Source organism: Panicum virgatum, chromosome 7K (genome assembly GCF_016808335.1).
Source record: "Panicum virgatum strain AP13 chromosome 7K, P.virgatum_v5, whole genome shotgun sequence".
NCBI classification, from domain to species: Eukaryota; Viridiplantae; Streptophyta; class Magnoliopsida; order Poales; family Poaceae; genus Panicum; species Panicum virgatum.
The window spans coordinates 38,879,103-38,898,069 of NC_053142.1; the positions used below are offsets into that span (position 1 = coordinate 38,879,103).

At 45.6% G+C, this 18,967-nt stretch overlaps 1 protein-coding gene and 1 long non-coding RNA gene across 2 annotated transcripts; one reads left to right on the forward strand and one right to left on the reverse strand.

Moving 5' to 3' along the window:
* Positions 1 to 373: 373 nt before the first annotated feature.
* On the reverse strand, positions 374 to 17,909 carry LOC120642363 (CLIP-associated protein-like). The gene is made up of 21 exons (XM_039918842.1): positions 17,418 to 17,909; positions 16,562 to 16,717; positions 16,398 to 16,460; positions 15,939 to 16,007; positions 15,641 to 15,803; positions 14,829 to 14,990; positions 7,033 to 7,130; positions 6,821 to 6,895; positions 6,676 to 6,744; positions 6,504 to 6,589; positions 6,306 to 6,423; positions 5,647 to 5,745; positions 5,188 to 5,545; positions 3,046 to 4,847; positions 2,858 to 2,956; positions 2,154 to 2,258; positions 1,990 to 2,064; positions 1,843 to 1,911; positions 1,672 to 1,740; positions 1,033 to 1,134; positions 374 to 861 (listed from the first exon to the last, which is right to left on the reverse strand). Exons 1-21 carry the CDS (start codon positions 17,751 to 17,753, stop codon positions 703 to 705), a joined length of 4,332 nt encoding a protein of 1,443 aa, XP_039774776.1. The 5' UTR covers positions 17,754 to 17,909; the 3' UTR covers positions 374 to 702.
* LOC120642613 lies at positions 8,205 to 9,008 on the forward strand. The gene is made up of 3 exons (XR_005662648.1): positions 8,205 to 8,343; positions 8,433 to 8,524; positions 8,636 to 9,008. It is a non-coding gene; the product is annotated as an uncharacterized LOC120642613 (long non-coding RNA).
* Positions 17,910 to 18,967: the final 1,058 nt, after the last annotated feature.

Consider the following 18,967-nt stretch of genomic DNA (forward strand, 5'->3'; position numbering starts at 1 on the left):
GCGTGCATATGTGGATTCTATGGCGAAGGATGGTCAGGGAAGCTGTCGGCGCAAACGGATAGACTGGCACGCGCGCACTGGCCTTCTGCGCCTCATCAAATTGCGGGGTTAACTTGTTTCCAGTTTCAAAATTCACTTTCATATCACCCAGTCCCATAATATGCCTCCAAGGCCTCTTATACAAAAGGTTAACTTGAGCAGGAGTCCAGCAAGAGGTGACACTGAAAACATCTGTAAAGAATGATTCAACACATCATCAATAGAAGTCCTTCCACTCTTGACAGGGTAAGCAACCTCAAGGAACGATGACAATCAAGTTGACAGCTGAGAATTCACACCAAAATTTTCACTAGAACGGATCAGCAACCGCCAATTAGCCAAGGAAAATGGGCCAGAAAATCACTTCACACAACGGTTCTCCACGAAGCTACACTTTCCTTTCTTTGTACAATGTATGTACCAAGTAGTACAAATGAAGCCCACACTCATAAAAAAATTCTCCACAAGCTACCAAATAAAAAAGAAAGAAAAAAGAATAAACAGGGAATACATAATCACACGGGGCAAAAAACCAGGAGCTCCTGCAGAAGAGAGGGGGGGGGGCGCTTGTTTATGCTATACACATACACAAACAAATGACGAGGAAAACAGCCTACCAAAGAAATGCTTATATAGACCACAAATAATAACAAATGCCACGTCTCATTGGTTAGAGTCAATCGGTTTGCCTGACCTCGCCTGTGAAATCCGGTTAGCATAGATGGTTACTAGGCGCAGCTGCGTGCTGCTAAGCCCTTCCAAGTATGGAGCGAATGCTTTCCCAAGCATGATGTAGATATCCACCAGGCAGAACACAACAGTCTAGAGTGAAAAGGAAAATATTTCAAATGATCAGGCATGGATGATGGGAGAAATGAATTATGAACAGATTTAGGGAATCAAGGCAGATGGAAAGGTCAGTAAGCAATCAAAATGTCATGTACAGAGCAAGGGAAAAATATACATCTTATCTAGGGACTCGATGGTACCTACCTTTCGAACATCTGGACTTTGGTTGTTAAAAGCATCAAATAGCGCTGGCAAAAACGTAGGTAATTGATCGATCAATTCCTCTTGGGAAAGGCGTCCAACAAGCTGCACAATTGTCACAACAAAAACTGTCAACAATGTGTGTACAAACCAGAGAAAAAGTAACCTTAAGTACATTTTGATACATATTATTCTTTCAGTGGGACTGATTTTAAATTAATATGATCCATCAGACTATTAATTCATTTACCTCCAATCAGCACATGCGACACAGTCTTCAATGTCACATATGCTAGAATTAACAACAATTGTGGCTAAAACTTCCATGCGAAGAACATTAGTTGTGGAACTGGCAAGAAAACATTGACACAAGCGACTAGGGTAACTAAAAGGAAAAGAGTGCAGTATTGGTTTTCGGTGAAGCAAAGAGGTAGGACTGTCAGGTCCATTTTAAGACAAAGCAATTGTATGACCTCAAATTTATGATGATTGAATACACTATCACATGATGCCCTCCCCACAAAATCAAAGATGCGCCAGACATAAGCACTTCTTTCATTAAACTTCCATAACGTTTATGTTATGCCATTCAAAATACAGGGAAATAATCAGATAGCAATACCAAATGCATATAGGAGATACCTTTGTCAAACAGTTGATACAAACAACAAGTATCTTCTCATCATCACTGACCAATAAAGGTACTATAACCTGTATTAGAACCAAATACCATCAAACCAAAAGTATTGTAAATTGCAATCAGTAGAAAGGAAGCAAATATAATACATAATAAGGTCAAATATTTGTACATACAGCAAGACATCTGAAAGGATCATATTTTGCCAACAGAACATTTAAGCATTGGTTTGCCTCATTTGAAATCTGCACAGCAACAAAGAAACTTTAACACAAATGATCGAGTCTGACAATTATAATGGGTAAAATGAAGGAAGGTAATACCTTAGCCACAACATCTTTGGTCACATGAAGGAGCTTCTCGAGAACAATCTCCATAGAGTCTTCAATTGCATCTTTCTGGCAGAAATATTTGTTAGTAATGTAAAATGGGAGAGTCAATCAACTAGCTAATCTTGTTCATGTCCACAAAATGTGAAAAATCAGACCTGGTTGTTGAGCATCTGAGCAATTAAGGACAGAGCAAGCTCCCTCGTGGATGAATCAGAGTCATCCAATACCTCAAGCACAGTCGTTAAGATTTGATTGAAGTACTGTTGCAAGATTGAAAGGCTGGCATTAGAAAGCAAATAATGGATTGAGACCCGCATCTATATTACTTTGTACTTAACCTATGTAATTTAAAATCTCAGTACATTAAACAATGAGCGCACTAGACAAAGAGAATAAAAAACAAAATAATATGAGTGAAGGAGGGAGCAAAATTCTTTCAAGGACTTCAGTTTCTAGGTTCAAACTCTCAGTAGTCAACGGCCTAGGTCATGCGATGTATGGTAAGGTCTTCGGACAACAGAAAACTCCACTAATGAACAAGCAATGACAGTATTGAAAACTTGAGTTTGTACATGAGAATCAGATCAAAGGGTGGTATAAATACAAACCAAATATGTTCAGCTAAATTAAATTACTTTTACATCACAAACAATCTTTTTGCAAACTGTTGAGAATATTTATTGATTCCATCATACTTTGAAGGTTCTTCGCCAAAAGTTCTCTTAACGAAGATTTAAAGGTTTCATCATGGAATTAAAACAGAAGCGGTCCAGGAGAATGAACAAACTGAGAAAGCAATAGGTAAATGAGTTTAGTTAACATAAGGGACATTTTGTAATATGATCATCAGGTTGCAAACCTTTGCCCAAATGGAGCTGTTGTTATCGAGGGAAGCATCAACCAACCGTTGCAGCGCTTCCCGCTTTTCCGCGCTTGAAACTTCACTATCGTTGCTTATCTACAAAGTTGATACTCATAAGTTACAGAAGGTAAGAAAAGAAACACAATCACGGGTCAGGGTGGACTGCCAGTGAAAGTAATTTGTACCTGATGAAGAAGTTGCGGTATGCTCAGACCATTGTCAATGTGCAGGCTGGTCTTTATAGAACTAAGACTCACAATCATATCTCCCTCTTGAACACTTTCTTCAGTGGTTGAACCAACAGTATTGTGCCCATCAGAAGTAAGAAACCGGCTGAAATCTAACCGTGGAGTACTGCTAGCAGTTTCACCATCTAAGGAGGCATCAGTTTTTTCAGGGTAGTTTGTCCAAGAGCGAGCAGCTTCCACAACTGAACTACTGTTATTCTTCAGCTCTCTGCTCCTAGTTAAATGAGCTTCAGTTCCTGTTGATGGTTCTAAGCTTTGAATAGCATGATCCATGCTCATATCAGAAGTTGTTCGACCTATAGAGACATTGTGCGGAGTTGATTCTTGCATTATACTGGTTTTCTTTCCCCCTTCAGCATCAAGGGAACTAGAAGAATACCGCCCAAAAGGATAGCTCTTCTTGGATGTAAGTGCATAGCCATCTTCCGAAGAAGTTCCAAAATCTGCCTGGTCATAAGATTTGGGGCGTGGACGTTCTTTCTTGCTCTGCAAGTAGTTCACCAGATCAACCTCAATACGAGGTGTTTTGATCTTCAGGGCTCGCCTCAAGAGGTTTTGATCTTCCACTGATAAACTGAGAATAAAATTTAGCACTGCTGTTGAATCAAAGTGAGAATAAACAGCTATGATACCAGAAATAGATGCCTCCTTCAATTTTGCATTCTTTTCATTTACTAAAGGTGCCAATTTTGAAAGCCATAGTTTGAGGAAGCCGCTGTTACTATAACCATCAGAATCTACAGTGTACTTGCTGAATGATTTATTTGCGAACTCAAGAACAGCCAATTTTGCCTTTGGGGATCTCTGTTCATCTAATGAGCGTACAAGCGCAGGTAGTAACATATCAATAGCATATGTCCGACCAACAATATCCAATGTCGAGGAACATGGTTTTTTCACCAACTCTTTTGGATCAATAAGCCGCGAAAATACATATGGCAATATCCGCTCGACATAACTTTCAAATGGCTTCTTGCAAGCTGGGATGATCTCTGCAAGTGTAGTGAAAGCTGCCTGTGCAACCTTATGATGAGGATCATCCAAATGACGGAAGAAGAGCTTCATGACCTTCTCAAAATTTTGGGTGATTTCTTGAATACCTTTCTGGCCTTGTTGCAATAAATTCCGAATAAAATCAAAAGCTGAAACTCTTGCTACCCAGTCGGAACTAGGGCTGAGACCCTCAGAAAGTGCATCATTTAGAGAAGCCAGAGAATCTGTATAGCCAGACACATCACCAGATGGTACATGGCTGTCATCAAAGCTGTGTCTGCCACTGGCAGAAGCCCTTGACAGTACTTGCTTCCGTAGAAGAGGTCTCTGGAAATTTGGGACATGGTTATTATGTGAATCTCTGTGGGTGGCATCCCTATAAGGCATATCAACATAGTTTTTCTCCAAGTGCATTTGAGGGATTCGCCTAGCTGAACGAATATCATAACCCTCATCCATGCGGCTACCTTCTTGAAGCCTCTCCGAAGATCTTCTTGAGTAAGGCAATGACAAGCCAGACATGGACTCAGATGACATACTGCTCAAATATGGTGATCTTGATCGCTCTTTGGTAGCCAATTGTGTTGTCATTGTATCCAATAAGCGTGAACCTCCATTTCGTGAACTAGCAGCAGTGATGGCAGGAAGGGATGAATCCAGCAATGCTGAGTTCTGCAATGACAAAACATTTGATGCTGGCGCTGCAAGTGGCACAGGAGGATCACGAGATGATGGAGGATCAACTCCTGCACTAGGATTAAAAGTAAATAAGAAACTGGAATTTCTATAGCATCATTGGAAAACAAAAACAAACAGAGGTGTTCTGCGTTGCAGAAAAAACACCACCTCTGTTTGTTTGTTTTTTATTTTTGGAAAGGCATATTCTCATTTTATTGCATATTTATTTGTCTTTCTCCTAATTGCAACACAGTAAAATAGGGTTGTCTACTCATTTTATCTCATTGTCTTGGTTTCATAAAACCCTTTGGGCTTTGGCCAACCCATGCACATACTGAAAAAGGAGGGAGTATAACATCAAAAGAGTATTTCTTAATAGCAATTTACGACTAAGCAGTTTAACTATACCAAGATCCAAGCTTGTGGAGCGTGCACTGGAGAAATTTTGCCCTGATATACTGACACCTTTCAGCAAACTCTCAATGGCAGAAACTTTTTCTTTGCTGGAGTTAAGCACACTCTCAAGGCTTCTTTCAGAACTTCTGCCAATCGTCTTGGACTGTGATAACCGAAGACTGTTTGATGAAAAAGATGAATCTGAAGAAATAGCTGCGCTCTTGTCCATTGTAACAATAGCTGAAGTGCCATATCCAGGTACATGTGTACCACTGGCATGAGATGGAGCACGAGAAGGCTGCGCAACCCTATCACGCAACGAGGGAGAAGCATACCTTTTGTGCACACCACCATCTTCATCATTTATTATCTGCAACTTTTTTCCAGTTAAAGAATGCAAAGCAAGTATTTGTTTCTCTAGAATATGAATCTAAGAGGAGGAAGGGCACAAAATGAAGCAGAATGGCATACCCTCTGTATTGCAGGATCGAATGACATAAAAAGCCGTCGTGAACGCTCGGGCCATGTCTTTGCAAACATTCTATAGCAAGTTCTTGCAGTTGCGCGAACCTAGAGTTGAGAAAACACAATGAAATACTAAAGGATAATCAAGGAACGAGAATGAACTAAATCGACGATCCCAAGTAATGTGCACCATCTCACAAGACCAGTTAAATTCAGCACAAACATGGAATTGGAACTCCCTTTTGCCACCCCCCACCCCAAAAAAAAAAACTACATTTGCTTTCTTATGACATGCAATGCCAGCATTACCAGTCTGGTAAAGTAGGGCAGAAGGAAATAACGCTCACATGTATATGGGTATGCATAAATGCAAATATTAATTTTTAACCGTGCTTTGAGTATCAGATCATTGTGTTTGTTTATTTCAAATTGTGAAGTGTGAACAGAAACCAACATGTATTGCTTGTTGCTGTGCCAAGCAAATTAAATTATTTTATAGTGGAATTCGTAAGCAATCTGTAGGCAGATTGCAACCAAGGATACAATAGCAAGATAGATCAGTCTGGGGAACAGCAGTGAAAAATACTTCATTTTTTATAAATGGCTTATTTCTGTGCAAAAAGAAACATGCCATGGTAGAACAAAGTGCAGAATAGTGATTCTACCTCACTCATTGCATCTGCTACACAGCATTTTATCATATCTTCATATAAATCAGCCGACCGTTGTATCTCTGGGGCATCAGCCCAATACTCCAGTACCAGAAGTGCATACTCACAGCATCTGGAATAGGGGTAAGTAAATTTGAAAACCTTGCAGGAAAGTTGCAATTGGATGATGTGAAAACAGTCAAACACGTGTACCTCGCACGGAGGATTGCACTCCGGTCATTCTTTGCAGTGTCAACTATGCGAGGAAGAATCCTTGCAACTTTGCAATTCCGCAGGATCTGCAAAATATTCCATGTTAACAAATGGTGAAAACAAATGACATTCATTAAGTACAAACATATTGACAAACAAAAAAGTAACTCACAGTTTTAATACATGTGTCTGCAGATTCAGCGATTACAAGCACCGTTATGACAACAAGCTTAAAAAGCATCTAGAAAATTCAAACACATGTTAGGTTTTTGTTTCGAAAGGAATATGAGAGGATAGAAGATTGGGCATGCAGTTACCGGGATAAATTGTTCAGCACATGGCTCAAAATCACCAAGGAGTTCTTTGGATAGTATATTAAGTAGATGGCATGCCTGGGTATAGAAACACGAGAGTGAGGAAGTTTCCAACTTGAAGAAAACTCATAATGTCAAGTACTGTAAATTCATATTGTGTAACAGAAAATGAAAAGTAATAGATTTCAAGAGGAAACAATGTTAACCAAAGCTACCTGTTTTACAATGCTAGAACGTCGATCAGACAGCTGAGTGGACAATGGAGGAATCAGTTGCTTCAAGAGCATAAGAAATGAGGGATAATCAATTGCACCTGACAAAATCACAACACAGAAAGAGAAAACTTGAATTTCTTTTAGGAAAACAAATAAGGCATGTAAGATCATATTAGCAATGAATAGTGTATCTCTCATGGTGAAGATTCAGAGTGGCAAATTAAATCACATCCTCTTTACAGGAAACTTCAATTAAATCCTCAAAACTGCAAGTTCAACTATGAAGTATGAATAGTTCTTCACCAAATCTATACTATAAAGATCCTTAACTTTTGAAGTCACCATCCACCTGAAAATTTCCTACCCACCCCTCACATTCCCCCTCGCTGTCCCCACCTGGAAGAAACCTGGACATGGAAATCTAGAAGACCAAGGAAAAAAAACAGCATTTCTAAAATGTTTCCCACAGTTTGTCCAGTTTTTTTACACCGTCCGCCACCCTACCCGCCCGACGTACTCGCCGCCCGGGCTAATCACGAGCCAATCCCGCCCCACGCATGCGTGATCTAGGCCTCCCCCCTCTCGATTTGCCATATGCGGTGATCAAGGCCGATTCCCTCTCGACCATGCGTGAGGGAATCCAGCCCGAGTATGCGTGATCTGATCCAGGTCCAGGCCTCCCCCCTCATGAGGGAACCGCGCTGTGCCGCCGGCTTCGGGCTCCGCGTCTCCCTCTCCATCTTCCTGGCGACGGAGGACACAGCGAGCATGCCGTCCGCGAGGTGCCTGCGGAGGACGGCGGCGGCGCCTCCCCCTCGCGGAAGCGCCACCCTCACGACGCCGCCTCCCTATCGACGCCGAGGAGGCGCACGCGGTCCGCACCGTCGCCTCACCCTACCTGAGACTCCGTCGCCGCCGCCGCTCCTTCCTCGGCCAAGGTCCGTGACCCTTCTTTCCAACTCCCCCTCTCTGCCGAATCCTAACCGCCTCTCCTTTCTCTGACACGGGACCCCCGCTTCTCCGGATGCTGCCGGCGGGAGCGACCCCGTCATCTCCATCGACGGCATCGATGCCACCAACGTAAGCCCCCTCGCACCTCGAAGGCTCCCCTCGTCATCGTCTATGCGCGCGAGAGATGCCGGCGGCAGCAGTATTGCGTGCCCTCATGACCGATCGTGAAGGAGATGGGGCAGGATAGAGGTCGCATGCCTCCGCATCATCCATTGCTTGGATGACCTTGCCCCACACATTGTCCTCTCCAGTGCAGGCCTTTCCTTGTCGATTGGCATGAGGTGCTGACCATGGGTTTAGGTGAGTCCACTAATCCTTATCCTTGCATTGATTAGGTTGGAGCATGATTCTTATGTTTCTTTAAATCTTTAAATATTAAATAATTACAGAGATGGTTGTTGCGCTCTCTCCCGATATATGTATGGTTGGTGATGAAGTTCTCCAATGCCAAAGAAACATTGAGTTCTCCACTGCACACCAGGTGCTTGCGTTTTTGTCAACACCATCATTCATATTTTATTTATGCTAATTTATACAAATCACTGCTAAGTCAGTAGAATGCAAACTTCAAATCAGCATGTGTAATGTGCAGATATCTACACCACCTTTCCTATGATTGGTCTGCTGCTATTCTGAAGACTTATCTGTTCTATATCAGATGAGATTAAAATGTCTGTGTTTTGTTCATTGGAAGGTCCAAGTTTTGATATTACAAATCGTGAGTGCAATAGTGTGCAAAAAAAAAAAGTTCCTAACTTGTTTCTTGTAATGATAAAGACTGTCTCCGGACCTTGGTTACTGAATACCTGTTGGTGTGTTCTGCATTTTTTTTCCATGCGACGTATTCTACTTTTCTACAGAAATTCCATGTCTCACTCTCCACCAGGTGATGTGTAAGATCTTCCTTACAGAATTATAGCTTTTTAGTTACATAATCATCTCTAGCAGGTACAAAGATAAATAACTTAATTTTCTGTATTGCAGGAATAAGTATATGATTTTTGGATGGTAAGGATGTTGTAATTCTGGCAGGGTGTATTGCTGATATGAGCTAGCTGGACCAAGTTAAAAATAAATAAATAAACTTCCCACCCTCCCGAGAGAACCACTTTCTTTCTGCAGAAAAACCGAAAGAAAACACTTGGCAAGAGGAGTGGGAGGTTGCATTAATCAGCGAGGTTAATAGGTGAGCTATGTTTATTTTCTACATTTTTCCTTTCTTCTTTTCTTCTTTCGCTGATGAGCAAATAGAGCAGAGGTCAGCAGCTTTGGTCTTTTGGAGGAACCATGGAAGAACAGCCTCTTAGCCCTGTTCTCTTGTGATCCAATAAGTTTTCCCGTTTTTACTCGGTTTAGCTTCGTTGGAACTGGATCCTTTGTGTAGACACAATGAATATTTGTTCTCCATATTGTTGTCACCTAATTCTTTCAGAAATCAGAACTACAATTGCTTTGTTCAGGATCATAACTTCGTCTTAGACAGTTCTGACACTAGACCTTGATTCGTTCAGGAAACCGGAAGTCATTTTTATTTCAGTTAGCGTGTTTTCTGTAGCTAATATGTCTAACTCCTCATTTTTCTTTCACTCCCTTCCCTCGCGCAGTTTAGCAGGCTGGTGAAACTTCTAGCCAGTGCTGGAAGCTTGTAAGGAACACACAATTTTGCAGAGGAACCTGCCAGATACTACAGCTCTGAACCTTCACTTCAGGAAACAGAGGAAAATGGGTCTGTGAAATTTGCAACTGCACAATTCTGATAGTTTACAGTGAGCTAGGTTATGTGCAAACATGATTGGTGTACAATTTCTTCCACTCATGCTATTTTTTTATAACAGGTTTAAGGGGCATAGCTTGCTAGCTCCATTCACAGCTTGGCAGAGCACTGATTTGCATCCGCTTGTTTTAGAGACTTGTTATAGTGAGATCTGAGGGTTTTTTTTTTTGAACAGATAGATCTGAGGTTCTTCACTCTAGCATTCTGCTATTTTTCTTTTCCTTGTTACAATGCAGCACAAAGATTTTTGGAAACTGAATATTAGCATGTTGATTTCTTGTCGCATCATAGTGACTGTCAGTTTATTCTTACAGCATTTAGCTTATATTGCAGGGCTCTTACGTTTATGACACCAACGGGCTCTTCCTTGCTCTACAAAACTTTGAACAGTGACCCACAACTGAAAATGAGTTATAATATTGTGTGCTATGTATGTATAGAGCTTAATGTGCTTTATGTATGCCCATCTGTGCCTTTTGTTCTAATATACTTATTTAATTGGTAGACAATACTAGAGGATAAACTGGCATCAACAAGTGGTAGTATGGTGCAATCACCATCATCTTCCAGAGGACAGATTGATGTTTTTGGGTCTACAACTTCCTTCTTTCCAAAAGAAGGTTCTGCTGCTAAAAATAATATTGCATTCAACCTGCCAGAGCTTGATGGCAAAGCCACAATAGAAAGCAGGTGAAACAGCTTTCAAAATACTTCAGCATCTTGACAGAACTATTCCTTCCCCTATATCAAAGCCATTAGAGCTAAGACAGATTTTAGCAAAGACAAATGCTTCTTCCGTTGCCACCAATAGACATGTTAAAGGGCCTGATTTCAGTATTGGTAATGGTCATAGACAGAATGGCATTAATGAGAGTGGTACCACTTGTACGAGGGAATAATGGATGTATTCCTCCAACCCTAGAAGGGTGGGTATATATAATTCCTATACATGGGCCTCTATACACATGGGCTCAATATACACCAACACCCCCCCAGTCTGAACTACTGGCACAACGGTGTTCAAGACTGGACAACACGAAAACCAACACCCCCCGCAGTCTGAACAACCGGCGCAGCGGTGTTCAAAACTGGACAAGAAGAGAGTACAAAGAGCTAATACCCCCCCAGCCACAACTAGCCACCGGTTACGTTGAGGCTGGAGCGAAACTCCGAGAAGGTCGAGGGCAACCCCTTGGTGAAGATGTCAGCAAACTGGGAGGTAGTCGGGACATGGAGTACCCGAACATCGCCGACGGCGACTCTGTCGCGCACGAAGTGCAGGTCAATCTCCACATGTTTCGTCCGCTGATGCTGGACGGGGTTGGTGGAGAGATACACGGCGCTAACATTGTCGCAGTAGACGAGCGTGCTCTTGGCGAGCGGACTGTGGAGCTCCACCAAGAGCTGTCGTAGCCAAGACGTCTCCGCCACGCCGTTAGCAACAGCCCGGTACTCCGCCTCAGCACTAGAGCGGGAGACAACCAGCTGCCGCTTGGACGACCAGGAGACCAGGTTGCCGCCCAGGAAGACGGCGTAGCCAGAGGTGGAGCGACGAGTGTCCGGGCAGCCAGCCCAGTCAGCGTCGGTGTAGACCACCAGCTCAGCAGAGGACGAGCGGTGAAGCTCCAGGCCGGTCCACTGTGCCACGGACGTAGCGGAGGAGACACTTCAGCGCAGCAATGTGTGACTCCCGGGGATCATGCATATGGAGATAGACCTGCTGGACAGCGTAGGTGAGGTCCGGCCTGGTAAAAATAAGGTACTGCAAGGCTCCAGCAAGACTCCGGTAGGCAGTAGGATTAGCCACCGGATCACCCAGATCAGCAGACAGCTTCGCCTGAGTGTCGACAGGAGTGGAGCAGGGCTTGCAATCAGTCATCCCAGCCCGCTCCAGGATATCAAGTGCGTACTGCCGCTGGTGAAGGAGAAGTCCAAACGGGCGAGCCTCAACAGTAACGCCCAAGAAGTGGTGGAGCTGACCAAGATCCTTCATAGCGAACTCTTGCTGCAGAGAGGAGATGACACTCTGAAGCAACTGCTGACTGGAGGTTGTGAACACAATGTCATCGACATAGAGCAGCAGATATGCAGCCTCATCCCCATGGCAGTAGACGAAGAGAGACGTGTCAGACTTGGCCTCGGTGAACCCCAATGTCAGCAAGAACGTGGCGAACCGAGAGTATCAAGCCCGAGGAGCCTGCTTCAGACCATAGAGAGACTTGTTGGGCCGGCAGACCATATCCGGACGACTCGAGTCCACAAATCCTGCTGGCTGAGAGCAGTAGATAATCTCTGACAGAGTGCCGTGAAGAAACGCATTCTTCACGTCCAGCTGGTGCACAGGCCAAGATCGCGAGAGCGCAAGCGAGAGGACCGTGCGCACCGTAGCGGGCTTCACCACTGGACTGAAGATCTCATCATAGTCCACACCAGGCCGCTGGGTGAACCCCCGGAGAACCCAGCGAGCCTTGTAGCGCTCCAGTGTGCCGTCAGCCCGACGCTTATGCTTCCAGATCCACTTGCCAGTCACCACATTACAACCAGACGGACGCGCCACGAGGTCCCACGTCTGGTTGGCGAGGAGAGCCGCGTACTCTTCCATCGCGCGACGCCAGTGAGGATACGCCAGGACGTCGCGGACAGAGGAGGCCAGGAGGGTACCGGAGAGACCCGCGGCTCTCCCTCGGTGGCGGAGAGAGTCGTGGCCTGAGACGCCATCCGCCGAGTCACCATGGGATGGATATGCCGAGGATCCCGATGGATGACTGGCGGGTGGTACACCGCTGGCTCGGCTCGAGAGGGAGCTGGAGGAGGCGGCGTCGGCGACGGCTCCGGTGTAGGCGTCGGCGACGGCTCCGGTGTAGGCGTCGCAGGAGCCTCCGGAGTAGGAGGCGGCGCCGGTTTCGGCGCCGAACGACGCCGGTACACCTACACCGGCTGAGCGTACCCCTACGGCGCCGGTACACCTGCACCGGCTGAGCGTAACGCGCAGGTGCAGGGGAAGGCACCGGGGCCGCGCGTGGCGCAGCGGGAGACACCGGGTCCGCGCGCGGCACGACCGGAGGGATCACCGGAAGCGGTGCCGGTGCACCGGGAAAACTTGCAGGGAAAGGACAAACAGGTAACGGTGGCTGAACCACCGGGTCAGTCGGAAACAGAGACTCCAGCTCGAAGTCAGGAGGAGTGGAGAAGGTGGAGTAGGGGAAATCCGACTCGTCAAAGACGACGTGTCGGGAGATTAGGACGCGGCGAGAGGTGAGGTCAAAGCATCGGGACCCCTTGTGGTCAGGGGAGTAACCGAGAAACACACAACGAGTCGAGCGGGGCGCCAGCTTGTGAGAAGCGGTGGCGGAGGTGTTAGGGTAACGCGCACACCCGAAGACCCGAAGGTGGTCATAGCGAGGAGGGGTACCGAAGAGAGCGTAGTGTGGAGTGGGAGCAGGAGAAACAGTGGACGGAAGACGGTTGAGCAGGTAGGTGGCGGTGTGGAGGCTCTCAGCCCAGAAGCGCGGGGGCAGAGGCCTGGATCAAAAGGGTGCGCACGACGTCATTCGTCGTGCAAATCATCCGCTCAGCCTTGCAGTTCTGAGGAGAGGTATACGGACAAGACATACGCAGCTGAACACCCCGAGAGAGGAAGAAGGAACGGGAGGTGGAGTTATCGAACTCCCGCCCGTTGTCGCACTGGACGGTCTTAACGGTGAGGCCGAACTGAGTGGACACCCAGGCAAAGAAGTGGAGGAGGGTGGGAAAAGTCTCAGACTTGGCACGCAAAGGGAAAGTCCAAGAGTAATGCGAGAAATCATCCACCACGACCAGATAATATTTATAGCCAGACATGCTGAGTACAGGAGATGTCCACAGGTCACAGTGAATAAGATCAAACGCATGCGCAGCATGCGAAGAAGAAGAAAACAGAAGTCTAACATGACGACCTAGCTGGCACGCATGACAGAGGTGCTCAGCAGGAGCCCTAGTACATGGAACATCTGTACTACGACTAAGCTGAGCCAAAACGTTGCTGCCGGGGTTCCAAGCCGGCGGTGCCAGGTGGTGGAAGAAAGCGTCACGACAAAAGCAGCAGATGAAGAAGAAGCCGAAGGCGGAGCAACAGAAGCAGGAAGCCGAAGAGTGTAAAGGGGCCCCGGGCTGTCACATCGGAGGAGCGGACGCCGGGAAGCCGAATCCTTCACAGTAAGACCAGAAGAGTCAAATTCGATAGAACAGGAGTTGTCAGCAGTAAACTGGCGAATGGAAAGAAGATTGTGAACCATCTGAGGAGCAACAAGAACATTAGGAAGACGAGGAGCAGAACCCACTGCGGTGACACGAAGGCAAGACCCATCACCAACCATGATAGAAGAAGAAAAAGAGGGGTGTGGGGGTTGGACAGAAGAGAGGATACCGGCATCAGGAGTAGTGTGGAACGAGGCACCCGAGTCGGCGATCCACTCGGTGCTGACCGGCGGCGTCAGTCCCATGGTGTTGTGATTGTCATTGTGATTGTCCTTGGGTTTTTTTAGGGTAAAGTCCGTTTTTCAACCTTGAACTATCACGATCGTCCGATTTTAGTCCTTGAACTACGAAACCGGACATCCTACACCTCCAACTGACGAAACCGGACGATCGTGATAGTTCAAAGTTGAGAAACAGACTTACCCTTTTTTTAACATGTGCGTGCCGCACGTACACTCTACTAGTTATACAAAGGATATTTAATATCCCATTGATTTTAAATATGGAATTCCTATTTATTTCACCTTGGTTCTTCATTTTAAAAACTTGAAATAAATCAGGAAAGACACAGTTGTAAATAAATAAGGAAAATGAAACTACTTTTTTTTCATTCTAGCCTGCCTAGCAATGAGATTTCCTTTTCTGGATATATAAATATTCTCTAAACTTTGCTGACAAGACATACTGCAACATATTATTTATAGAGATACTTATGGCCTAGTAAAACTGCACAAAGCATTATTTAGGAATAATGGTATGTACACAGAAAATCAACCTCCATAAACAAGGGCTTCAATCCTTTGCATGGCAGCAATACGTAAAGACCAATCCTTTTCTGGAACGAGGGTAGCTGCAATCTTCTCGAACTCCCGAAGTAATTCTTTCTCAGAATGAACTTTTATTGGCTCCACTGGTTTTTCTGTTATGTCGGTGTCACCTATAAATGACACAAGGAATTGCACGTGAGAGATCATGTGTATACTTGTATATGTGGCAGGGAGTAAAGACCAGAATACTCATACAGACTGGCGAACAATGACTTAAGACGCAGATTGTAACAGATCTAGAGTAACCAAAAATCTAACTTATCCGAAAATATCAAATATCTTGTCATAGGATGCGTACACTGTACAGTTTCAGGAAAGACAGCCCAACTGATGGAGATACGCCGATTCTATGTTTATATGAAATAACAATCTACAAATGTTATGGGGATGAAATTATTGGAACAAAATAACGACGGTGAAAACGTGCCTTTTTTCTTTAGTATCAGAAACCAAATTATAACTGCAACTCAGAAACTGAAATTCAATTTTGTTAAAGAAATTCAGAACAACTAGTACAGGATATGCACAATGGTGCATGTATGCCTGGTGCTGCTTGGAAAAATAAGTCTATTCTTGGTTGACTACACCTATAATCATGACAGGCTGAAAGCATATGGGCATGAAATATCCCACGAATACGAAGCGAGAAAAAAGAAGACATGCATCAACTATGTCCAAGCTTGCACTTACAGTCCAGAAAAAAATACATTTAATTTTCACGTGCAATGTACAAAAATTTTCACTGATATATAGAAATTACCTCCAAATAGTGTACTTTCCCTTGGTATGCTTTTTGTCCTTGGGCTGCCTCTTTTCGGATTAGCACTAACAGATCTAGACTCTGCTGCCTTGTATTGCATTCCAGTATCAGATGATCGAACCTTTGGTTCTATTTTATCCAACCTATAATTTATTTCTTTTAGCTGCAGGCACCAAACAATAAAGATTAGAGTACTCTAGCTGTGCTGATTTGCAGATTAAAAAAATAAACATAAGCATATAATCATCTTAATCAGGAGATTTCATAGTTCAACTACTAAAACTAACAATAAAAGTACCATGTACGAAGGCAGATTATGGCGCTGCAACTCTTCATGGAATTGTGAACCCATATGCTTGTACATCTCCTGCAGTGAAAAACAAATGGTAAGGGCTACTACATAAATATGTGCTGCCTAGATAACAGACAATGTCCCAACTAATTGGTGTGACCAATTTCCACAGTTAACCAAAGAATACAACTAATGCTTAGATAATAAAAATAGATGAAACTGAGTGCAAGCGACTAAAACGAATCAACTAGAAGCAAAGGGACTTGGAGCCACATTCAGCATAAGATGCAAGAAATGATTCAGTCTCTCGAGCTTGCAAAAAATGGGATGGAACTATTGAGAAATAAAACTGCATGAAGAATGAAAAGAAAACTGTGAACATACAGTCAAGCATAGAGCATAAAAACTGGTACAAAAAAGGTGTCTGTGCAGGTCTACACAGTAGTGAATATGGAATGAACCAACCTCAATACAAGAGATTGCAGCATCTCTAACACTTTGGTTTGAATCATTCATCAATTGCAGGACCTGCAGAGACAGAAAATCTTAGGGCCACTAGCTATAGCGTGCAGAAGGTTATAAATTTCGATCTATGAATAAACATCAACCATCTCAAAGTGTTGACTTACAGGTGAAAGCAAAACTCGTTGCAAGGAAATCTCTGTAGAAGCAAATAGCCCAACTGCAGTGGCCACCGTACGTACAAACTCTTCTCGCACCCTCCAACTCTTATGAATCCATGCATAACTTCCAGCTCTTTCAACTATTATTGTTGGCGAAGAAACCTGGGATTTCGACAAAATCAAAATATTGCTCACCATAGTGATCAAGAAATTTAGAATTAGTCAGTAGTCAAGAATGATTGGCTTGAATGCTTTATCATCCAAGGACGAAAGTACATATGTAACGGTATCTTAGCACTGTAACTTAGCTGTGACTAGTAAAAAATGATATCGGGATTAAGAAGTTATTTACATTGCAAGAGCCAAAGACTGAAGCGCTGAGGTATTTAATGAAAAATCACAGCTTTAACAGGCACTCCAGTTCCAATGCTAGGTGATAAATTGTAAAGAATGATCTTTACGTGCTCTAGTATCAATCGAACCCCAGAATTATCTTTGTTAAAACCAAATTCATCAAAGAATAAGATGCACCCCTGGAAGTCCAACTTCAGAACAATACGCAAGCTCAAGAGCAAAAGGATTCCTGCAAAAGTTAACCTATCGATTCATTTGAATGTTACATTGTCAACCTATTACGGTCCGCCAAGTAGAACTTTGCATTTCTCAGTTCAGCACAGCTCTGCAACTTCGAAGTCTACCATGCCCCACCCGACCTACCCAAAAAAGCAAACCCTGCATCTCCGGTCTGCTCCTGCTCAACATCTCAGCTCGAATTCGCAACTTAATCTAGCTTCCCAACCACACGCATTCCCCGGGAGAGCTTACAGGCTACCAAGAGCACCGGCGAAGGGAGCTCACTCACCTCCATGAGCGTGATGAGGAGCTGGCGCGCGGCATCGCGGACGGGCTGCTTGCCGTCCCCGAGGCGCTCGACGGCGGCCGGGACGAGGGCGTTGAGGTGGATCTTGAAGTGCTCGCCGGCGACGACGGCGGCGGCGGAGAGCGCCTGGAGGCCGCCCTGGGCGATGCGGAAGTTGGCGTCCCGCGTCAGATCCATGCAGGTGTCCACCAGCGCGGTGACCTCGGCCCCCGTGAGCCCGCGGCGCGCCGCGGCGTCGAGCGCCTCGTGCAGCCGCTCGACCCCCGCCAGGCGCTCCTTGGTGTCCTTGGCGCGCGCCGCCTCCAGCGCCGCCTCCATTGTCCCCGCGCGCTCGGGGGCTCCGGCGGCCCCGCCACGGGGGAGAGCTCTAGGGTTCCCTGCCGGGGGGGGACGGGACCGGCGGCGAGGGGGGGCGGCGGGAGTGGCCGGATCTGTGGAGGGAGGGGGAGGTGGGGGGAGTGACAGAGAGCGCACACCGCGAGACGAACACCAGATGCTAGGGTGGTTGGGGGGCTTTAGGTGGCCTTTGTTCGCTTACCCCCCTGACGTTTTGTATCCTTCGCAGTTCGCGCCCGGGGGCCTTTGGGGTCTCCTGTATGTCTACCGGAAGATGGATAAGCAACATAATTATAAAGCCTATTAGATCCAGATTATAGTCTAATTAGATTCAATATTTTTTGAAAACAATTCAACACTTAAAAAAAGAATAGATTCAACATTTTATACAACACAGTTCAACAATTTTTAGAAAAAAAATACTACATTCAACATTTTTTACCAGCTATCTCGACATCATGACATAATAGATTCAACAATTATCAAAACCTAAATCAACATTTTCTAAATCAACATCTTGACAGCACGTGGCGTGTGGCGCTGGGAGATGGGTCGGCGACGGCGGTGGATGAGCAGCCGCAGGGGCGCGGCGACAGCGACGGGCAGCCTCGGGGGCGGTGGCGGGCAGCGCTGGGAGCTGGGGCGCGGCGGCAGCCGCCACGGGCAGTCGCGGCGGCGGGGGCGGGGGCCGCCACGGGCAGCCACGGGCAGCAGCCGTGGTGGCGGAGGGAGCTGACGCGGTGGTGGCCGCCGGGACGGGCGGCCACGGAAGCGGCGGAAGCCGCGATGGGCACCCATGGTGGAGGTGGCGAGAGCATGGTGGTGGAGACGGGTGACTAGGGTGCGGATCAGACGAATAGAATTAGTTGGCACGAATCTCAAACAGTGAAAGATGAGGAAGAAAAAATCTTCCGGAAGATGTATAAAATCCACGGGGACCTTTGCGTACAAGCCCGAACTGGACTCCGGAAGACCGGAGCGGCGGGCCCCTCCGACGGAGGAGGAAATCCAGGCAAACGCGGGTGCGGCGTCGAAATTTGGCCGAATTTTAAACGGTTTTTCCCTACTCAAAAGCCACGGTTCGGGGAGCGGCTCTGTTTTGGATATTTTCCAAATTCTCTTTTGGAGCGGCTCTGTTTCGTTTCGGCTTGGCGACAACGCTGGCACTGGCACGACCCAAACAAATCCGTTTTCAG

What these genes read in the sequence shown, in the direction of transcription:
- LOC120642363 (XM_039918842.1), bottom strand. Translation starts at nt 17,753, where the DNA reads ATGGAGGCGGCGCTGGAGGCGGCGCGCGCCAAGGACACCAAGGAGCGC. An exon ending in CTCAGATGCTCAACAACCAG is followed by an intron (nt 2,065 to 2,153) that starts GTCTGATTTTTC and finishes TATTTCTGCCAG; the next exon opens with AAAGATGCAATTGAAGACTC. An exon ending in CCAAAGATGTTGTGGCTAAG is followed by an intron (nt 1,912 to 1,989) that starts GTATTACCTTCC and finishes GTTGCTGTGCAG; the next exon opens with ATTTCAAATGAGGCAAACCA.